Raw genomic sequence first — 9,272 nt, forward strand, 5'->3', positions numbered from 1 at the left:
CCTTGGTTTCCTGTTCTTAGCTGACAGCTGTGCCCCCCAGTGTGGTCTTCTGTTGCTGTAGCCCACCTGCTTTTTACAGACAGATGTGTTGTGCTTTCAGAGATGCTCTTCTGCATAGCTTGTTTGTAATTAGTAATTTTTTGAGTTACTGTTGTTCTCCTATCATCTCAAAGCAATCTGGCTATTCTCGTCTGACATCAACAAGGTATTTTCACCCTGAGAACTGCTGCTCACTGGGTATTTTTCCCATTTCAGACCATTCCATGTAAACCCTGGAGATGGTTGTGCAGTAAAATCTCAGTACATCAACAATACTCACACCAGCCCGTCTGACATCCACAACCATGCCACGTTCAATCATCTTTCATCATTATTCTGATGCTTGGGTTGAACTTCAGCAGCCTGTCCTGACCATGTCTACATGCTGAAATGCACTGAGTTGCTGCTGATGTGAAAGGCTGATTAGATATTTGAATCACTGTGAAGAAGGGGAGAGGGAGGTCTGGGCTTCTCTGCTTAGGCTGCTGCCCCCGTGACCCGGCCCCGGATAAAGTGGATGAAGATGGATGGATGGATGGATCACTGTGAAGTGTAGAGGAAAAGGAGTACCTAATAAAGTGGTTGCTGAATGTATGTAGCATGACTTTACTGGACTATACCTTAGTTGGTTCTGTGTTCTCAGACGGTGTCTATTTTCTTTGTCTGTTTTCTGATGCATAATGTTTCATGAGTATAATTTTGCTTTTCTCCATTTCATCAGTTTTTTGAAGTTTCAAAAAAATCCTTCACATTTCATTTTTGTTTGTGAAAAAATGTAACTCTACATTATAGTTTTTCTCAATCAATTTGGCTCAGTTCTCAGAGCAGAAAAGTCATTCTCACCACTCTTAATGCATTCTCAAAACAGATTTTTCATAACACAGACTCACCTGAGCAAAACACACTCCAACAATCAAAACCTTTTTCACTATGGAGGACCACAAGAGCCACACGCATCGAAATAAAGAATTCTGTGCTTAAATAATGAATTGTAGAATAAATTCTGCATTTGTAAATTCATTTTTGAATTCCAATTTAATAAACTGCATTTCAAAATCCTTTTTCCATTTGCTCTTTAATAAACTGCATTTCAAAAACCTTTATCCATTTGCACTTTAATAAACTGCATTTCAAAACCCTTTTTCCATTTGCACTTTAATAAACTGCATTTCAAAACCCTTTTTCCATTTGCAATTTAATAAACTGCATTTCAAAAACCTTTATCCATTTGCTCTTTAATAAACTGCATTTCAAAAACCTTTATCCATTTGCACTTTAATAAACTGCATTTCAAAACCCTTTTTCCATTTGCAATTTAATAAACTGCATTTCAAAACCCTTTTTCCATTTGCACTTTAATATACTGCATTTCAAAACCCTTTTTCCATTTGCAATTTAATAAACTGCATTTCAAAACCCTTTTTCCATTTGCAATTTAATAAACTGCATTTCAAAAACCTTTATCCATTTGCTCTTTAATAAACTGCATTTCAAAAACCTTTATCCATTTGCACTTTAATAAACTGCATTTCAAAACCCTTTTTCCATTTGCAATTTAATAAACTGCATTTCAAAAACCTTTTTCAATTTGCACTTTAATATACTGCATTTCAAAACCCTTTTTCCATTTGCAATTTAATAAACTGCATTTCAAAACCCTTTTTCCATTTGCACTTTAATAAACTGCATTTCAAAATCCATTTCCCTTTCCTGTTCGCTCAGGGATTAGCTGCTGGATTAGCTGCTGGATTAGCTCTTTGATTAACAACTTCCTTGCGGCTATTCAAATTAGCCACACCGTGGGATGTAAGGAGCTCTCTGATTGGTTGGACAGATACAGGCTGTCTGCGTGGATTTTTCTAGCTCATAGCTTCGCCCTGCTAAGAAGCGTGTGTGCTTGTACAAAGGTCGTTCAGCCTCAGGGTTTACACTCGGCTCGACGCGGATATGTGAAGAATGAAGGGACCCTGCAGCGAAACGGAGAGCCCAACCTATGACTGAGTGCCTGTTTTCGCAGTCTGACCACCTGTTGAAGGTAACGTGCTAACATGGCTAACGCTAGCATCACCGCATGTAGCCCCGTTATTTTAAGTCATTGTTGATTTTGTCTTCACTCTCCATCCCCTGCCAAGCTGCACCTGTGATTCTGCGGCTGCTCGCTGATGAGCTGACAGATAAGATCCTTTCTTATCCCCTGCATCCTTACCCTATCACCTCTGCCTCCCACAAGGCGCCAGCCTGCCCTGTTGAAACACTATTTTTTTCAGTGTTTCAACTGAAAAAATAGAATGCCTTTGATCCCCTGTGATGTCATCATCTTGCTGAGAGAAAAAACCCTTAAGTAGGGGCTTTGCTCTGTTAAACTTTGCTGCTCAACGGACCTTGACCTGACAGTAAGCAAACCCTTTTGGAGAGTTTTGAGAGAATTTCGCGTTACTTAGCAATTCACTGACCAAGCCGACACATTTCACCATGTCAGCTAACCCATCCTTCTGCTCAAATGAGCTTGAAATAGTTGAAGGGAGCATTTTGGGAAACCACTACAAGGTAGAGGCTTTCCTTGGAGAAGGGGGCTTTGGTATTGTAGCCAAATGTCGTGATACCATGACCAACCGAGCTGTGGCTATTAAAGTCAATAAGAGCGACCCTGATATTCTGCAACAGGCAAAACTGGAAATTTTCATCCTGGAGCAGCTGAGAAGGTTGGATCCAGATGCCGCCAACATTGTTAAATGGAACGGCTTTTTCCACGACGGGGAGCGGGTTTGCTTAAAGTTCGAACTCCTTGATCAATGCCTGTGGGACTATATAGGGGACCGGAAAAACCAGGGTCTCCCCATAAGCGAAGTCAGGCCAATTTTAGGTCAGCTCACAAATGCTCTGTCCCACCTGGGTTCTGTGGGAATAGTGCACGCTGACCTCAAACCTGGAAACATCATGGTTGTAAACCGCCATGAGTCTCCCATCAAAGTCAAACTTATAGACTTTGGCCTTGCATGTCCTGCGTCTGCAGTGATGCCTGGTGACCGTGTGGGGACGGTTGGTTATAGTGCACCTGAAGTTATGCTTGGCCTTCCTTACAATGAAGCAAGTGACATGTGGTCTCTGGGGCTGGTAGCTATGGAGCTTGTTACAGGGGTGCCACTCTACCCTCGAAATGAAGACTATGATGTTTTGAAATTCATCATAGAGACTCAGGGTCAGCCACCAGATCATGTTCTAGATTCTGGCGTGTACACTGAAGACTATTTCATTGAAGACAACAACAACCAACAGCGCTGGACATTTAAGACCGACCAACAATTTCAGTACGAGACACGATATGAGTCCCTGGAGACAAGATACATCAAACTGACGCGTCTCGATGACCTCGAACAAGTAATGATGTTTAGAAGAGGACCTGAAAATGGCCAACGTTTGTTTGTAAGCTTAATTAAACAGATGTTGGCCTTGGATGCAAACCAGCGCATAACACCGTCGGAGGTTCTCCGGCATCCCTTTTTCAACCCTAAGAGTTCCCCTTGCATTGACATGAGTGCTGAAAGACCACAAAACCCTGTGGTCTTTCAGCACCCTTCAAACTTGAAATGCAAGAGATCAGAGAAAATCAACTGCAGTTTTCAAAACTCGGTTGAATTTTCTCAGCATGTATTTGTCCACACGTCAGCCAGCCCATCCTTCAGCTCAGATGAGCTTGAAATAGTTGAAGGGAGCATTTTGGGAAACCGCTACAAGGTAGAGGCTTTCCTCAGAGAAGGGGGCTTTGGTTGCTTCACCAGCATGGCATCTTCCACACTGGACAAAAGTGATAAAAACACAAACTGGGGTTGGAAAAGGATATTAACAGCAAATTACACTGGAAATATTAATTAAGCTGCTCCAATAATTATCACTTTGGCTTTTTTTTTTTTTTTTAAATTTTCACTCCCCCCACCCCAACCAGTTGCGGCAGATGACTGTCCCTTCCTGAGCCTGGTTCTGTCGAAGGTTTCTTCCTTTTTAAAGGGGGTTTTTCCTTCCCACTGTCGCTAAATGCTTGCTCATAGGGAATCTTCTGATTGCTGGGGTGGCCAAAACTCTAGGGAAACTAGCAATTCTTGTGAAAATTAAAAAAAACAAAAAGCCTACCAATATTCAAAGCAGAGCAGCGGACACCTTACCATCACATCAGTCCTTTAATCTGACCTAAAACACCATGTTTACAGAAATAAATTCCATACAAATTGGAAATAAATTGTTTTTGATTGTTTATAAATATATAGTGCTACCCTTCAGCCTCCTAGTAGACATACCTGTGTTATAAATGTGAAACTCCTCCGATTTTCAGAAAAGTTGACCTCTGACCTTGAAGTCAATGTCACTGAGATTTAAACTTCACAGAGATTTTCAGTAGATGCAACCATGGTATTGATTTGAAAAATCTACACAATCACAAACTTGGATGTCCACAGCGCCTCGCCATATACCAAAGATTAAGAGGTGTTTTTTTTCTAGGTTTTTATAAAGATTACAAAACACGAATAACAAAAATGCCAACGCTATTGTCATTTTTGACAACGCTATTTTGATGTTGTCTAATGTAGTGCAAAAAAACAAAACAAACCCGAAATTTAATAAATAAAGTAAATAAGGTATATACTACATAGTATACAAAATTTTAGTGGTCCACAATGGGGTCAATGAACAGAATGAAGGAAGTAAGTCTTTTATATGACAATGGTGTGAAAAAGCGTTTTCCTATTTATTTGTATGTTTGTCACACTTAAACATTTCAGATCATCAAACATTTTTTTTTCTTTTTTTATTTAAAAAGAAAAATCCTTTAACTGTCCAGTTTTCTTGATGTTATGATGCTTCTACCACTGGTTTGTCATTAATAAATCAGACTTTGGCTGCTGCAGCAGAAAAAGACAAAGAGAAAATGTAATCACACAAATCAGAGGTGCAGATTTACATTTTACCTGGAACAGAGCAAAAGTGCTTTTTAAATAGGTTAATGAATATTAAGTAATATAGGCTAGATGTCTGGACATTACTAGTTTCATTTGGGCCTTCTGGGCCATTAGTCCTCTGGCTTATTGCCAGTTACCAGCCAAATAGCTTGTGTATTTTATTGTCTTAGTGTGTTAAAGATTCTAGTTCTTATTCTGGTCAAACTGTGCTTCATTATTTGTTTACAGCACAGCTACAGTTCCAGGTGACTTCAAGTCAAAAGGATACTACATGTCAATGGCCAGCAGCCTGTATTCGGTGTGAATATTGCAGTAAATGTACCTGGATCTGTTTCTATTGGGTTGTGAATTTGGTCTTACTGTTACATCCAACTTTTAGAGTGGGATAAAGACAAAAAGAAACAAGAGAGAATGGATTTGTAGTTAGAAATCCAAAGTTGCTTCTGTTTTGCCCACACACATTGATGATGATTTCACATCACTAAGCAGGTTATCAAATGTGGACCGAATGTTAGCAGAATCTTATAATTCTCATAAGATTCTGTTTTTGTGTCATTCAATACAATGTGTTTATGTGTGACATACTGATATGAATCATAGTATCTTATGGAATTCCAAAAATGGCTGCCAGGACAGCTGCCACCACACTGATGTGACACACTACAAATCAACTCTTTGATGCTCTGTGCTGAGTCTGCACAATAACCTGCACTTAAACATTCATTTAATATCACGTACACATATACACATACTGTCCCTCAAGAAGACACTGAGAAAAAATAAAGAATAACATTGAGGCTGTAACTTTGCCATAAGTCATAGGTGTCAAACTCTGGCCCGCGGGCCAAATTTGGCCCGCAGCCTAATTACATTTGGCCCGCGAAGCCATACCAAATTACTATTAGAGCTGGCCTACTGGTATTATACAGCTAATATATATATTGTTTAGTATTAAGCTTTGCTTGTTCCATATTCAGTTTTCCAGCAAAACTTATTTGAGTCCATAAGAAAAGATTCATTCTTATATCTGGAGGAAGATTTTTTTTTTTCAATAAATATTAATGTTAGCCCGCGACTTTGTTCCAGTTTTGAATTTTGGCCCACTGTGTATTTAAGTTTGACACCCCTGCCATAAGTCATTATTGATTTTGTCTTCACTCTCCATCCCTTGCCAAGCTTCACCTGTGATTCTGCGGCTGCTCGCTGATGAGCTGACAGATAAGATCCTTTCTTATCCTCTGCATCCTTACCCTATCACCTCTGCTTCCCACAGGGTGCCAGCCTGCCCTGTTGAAACACTATTTTTTTTCAGTGTTTCAACTGCAAAAATAGAATGCTATTGATCAAAAAATAGAATGCCTTTGATCCAAAGTAGAATGCCTTTTATCCCCTGTGATGTCATCATCTTGCTGAGAGAAAAAACCCTTAAGTAGGGGCTTTGCTCTGTTAAACTTTGCTGCTCAACGGACCTTGACCTGACAGTAAGCAAACCCCTTTGGAGAGTTTTGAGAGAATTTCGCGTTACTTAGCAATTCACTGACCAAGCCGACACATTTCACCATGTCAGCTAACCCATCCTTCTGCTCAAATGAGCTTGAAATAGTTGAAGGGAGCATTTTGGGAAACCACTACAAGGTAGAGGCTTTCCTTGGAGAAGGGGGCTTTGGTATTGTAGCCAAATGTCGTGATACCATGACCAACCGAGCTGTGGCTATTAAAGTCAATAAGAGCGACCCTGATATTCTGCAACAGGCAAAACTGGAAATTTTCATCCTGGAGCAGCTGAGAAGGTTGGATCCAGATGCCGCCAACATTGTTAAATGGAACGGCTTTTTCCACGACGGGGAGCGGGTTTGCTTAAAGTTCGAACTCCTTGATCAATGCCTGTGGGACTATATAGGGGACCGGAAAAACCAGGGTCTCCCCATAAGCGAAGTCAGGCCAATTTTAGGTCAGCTCACAAATGCTCTGTCCCACCTGGGTCTGTGGGAATAGTGCACGCTGACCTCAAACCTGGAAACATCATGGTTGTAAACCGCCATGAGTCTCCCATCAAAGTCAAACTTATAGACTTTGGCCTCGCAGGTCCTGCATCTGCAGTGATGCCTGGTGACCGTGTGGGGACGGTTGGTTATAGTGCACCTGAAGTTATGCTTGGCCTTCCTTACAATGAAGCAAGTGACATGTGGTCTCTGGGGCTGGTAGCTATGGAGCTTGTTACAGGGGTGCCACTCTACCCTCGAAATGAAGACTATGATGTTTTGAAATTCATCATAGAGACTCAGGGTCAGCCACCAGATCATGTTCTAGATTCTGGCGTGTACACTGAAGACTATTTCATTGAAGACAACAACAACCAACAGCGCTGGACATTTAAGACTGACCAACAATTTCAGTACGAGACACGATATGAGTCCCTGGAGACAAGATACATCAAACTGACGCGTCTCGATGACCTCGAACAAGTAATGATGTTTAGAAGAGGACCTGAAAATGGCCAACGTTTGTTTGTAAGCTTAATTAAACAGATGTTGGCCTTGGATGCAAACCAGCGCATAACACCGTCGGAGGTTCTCCGGCATCCCTTTTTCAACCCTAAGAGTTCCCCTTGCATTGACATGAGTGCTGAAAGACCACAAAACCCTGTGGTCTTTCAGCACCCTTCAAACTTGAAATGCAAGAGATCAGAGAAAATCAACTGCAGTTTTCAAAACTCGGTTGAATTTTCTCAGCATGTATTTGTCCACACGTCAGCCAGCCCATCCTTCAGCTCAGATGAGCTTGAAATAGTTGAAGGGAGCATTTTGGGAAACCGCTACAAGGTAGAGGCTTTCCTCGGAGAAGGGGGCTTTGGTTGCTTCACCAGCATGGCATCTTCCACACTGGACAAAAGTGATAAAAACACAAACTGGGGTTGGAAAAGGATATTAACAGCAAATTACACTGGAAATATTAATTAAGCTGCTCCAATAATTATCACTTTGGCTTTTTTTTTTTTTTTAATTTTCACTCCCCCCACCCCAACCAGTCGCGGCAGATGACTGTCCCTTCCTGAGCCTGGTTCTGTCGAAGGTTTCTTCCTTTTTAAAGGGGGTTTTTCCTTCCCACTGTCGCTAAATGCTTGCTCATAGGGAATCTTCTGATTGCTGGGGTGGCCAAAACTCTAGGGAAACTAGCAATTCTTGTGAAAATTAAAAAAAACAAAAAGCCTACCAATATTCAAAGCAGAGCAGCGGACACCTTACCATCACATCAGTCCTTTAATCTGACCTAAAACACCATGTTTACAGAAATAAATTCCATACAAATTGGAAATAAATTGTTTTTGATTGTTTATAAATATATAGTGCTACCCTTCAGCCTCCTAGTAGACATACCTGTGTTATAAATGTGAAACTCCTCCGATTTTCAGAAAAGTTGACCTCTGACCTTGAAGTCAAGGTCACTGAGATTTAACTTTTTTTACACACACACATACACACATTTACACACTGAGGTGTGTCCTTGTCAGGAATTAGCCATCCTCAGCTTTCAGGTAAGGAAAAGTGGAACCAGAAGATATTCAAATGCATCTCTCCACAGCTGCTGATTCTACAAAAAAACAAAGTTTGTTAAAACATTTGCTGGTGAATCACCACTGATTTATCACTGACATCCATTTACTCAAAAATTACTGGCAAGTGGATAACTAGAATATATAGTTTATAATTTCAACAATGTACTGTAAATAATGGAACTTTATATGACAAATGTGGTGTGGTGCTTGTGGAAATTTTAACAAGGACCCTACAAAACTTTCCAGTACTCATGCTGCCAAACTTCTGATGGCTAGGTGTGCAGTTCCTGCTTTAAATGCATTCACTTTTAAGACTAAGAAATCGAAATGATAAGAGGCCAGAAATGTTTGAACTCGCTTATGAACCTAAATCACTGAGGCAGTCTCTCCTGCATGGAGTCCAGGTGCTGGTTTTCCAGTGTGTGTGTGTCTGAGGCCCCAAAGCTGCCTCAGAGCTGTAACACCATCACAGCAACGACCACTCATTAAGACCAGAAATCTGTCCCCTTCTGGCAGCTGTGGAAACTTCCAATAAGAGAGTTTGCATTCTTAGAACAATGTTGGGTCATGTGTGATGTGTCATATGAGGATATTACATTTTGACTTAATTCTTCTCAATTAAGTGTTTTGATCGTTGATCCAGTATTTCAGCTTTGTGTTGTGCAGCAAGTTAAAACTCATTGTCCTCATGAGCACAGCATCTAACAACTCTCCTTAAAAAAGTC

The 9,272-nt window shown here is 40.7% G+C and overlaps 1 protein-coding gene across 1 annotated transcript; it reads left to right on the plus strand.

Moving 5' to 3' along the window:
* The first annotated feature begins 2,432 nt into the window (after positions 1–2,432).
* Positions 2,433–5,295, plus strand: LOC148096987 (homeodomain-interacting protein kinase 3-like). Its single transcript, XM_087833619.1, has 2 exons — positions 2,433–3,701; positions 5,220–5,295. Exons 1-2 carry the CDS (start codon positions 2,512–2,514, stop codon positions 5,293–5,295), a joined length of 1,266 nt encoding a protein of 421 aa, XP_087689745.1. The 5' UTR covers positions 2,433–2,511.
* The last annotated feature ends 3,977 nt before the right edge of the window (positions 5,296–9,272 follow it).

The sequence above is a fragment of the Neolamprologus brichardi genome, chromosome 20, assembly GCF_056152115.1.
Source record: "Neolamprologus brichardi isolate AB-2024 chromosome 20, ASM5615211v1, whole genome shotgun sequence".
Taxonomy (NCBI): Eukaryota; Metazoa; Chordata; class Actinopteri; order Cichliformes; family Cichlidae; genus Neolamprologus; species Neolamprologus brichardi.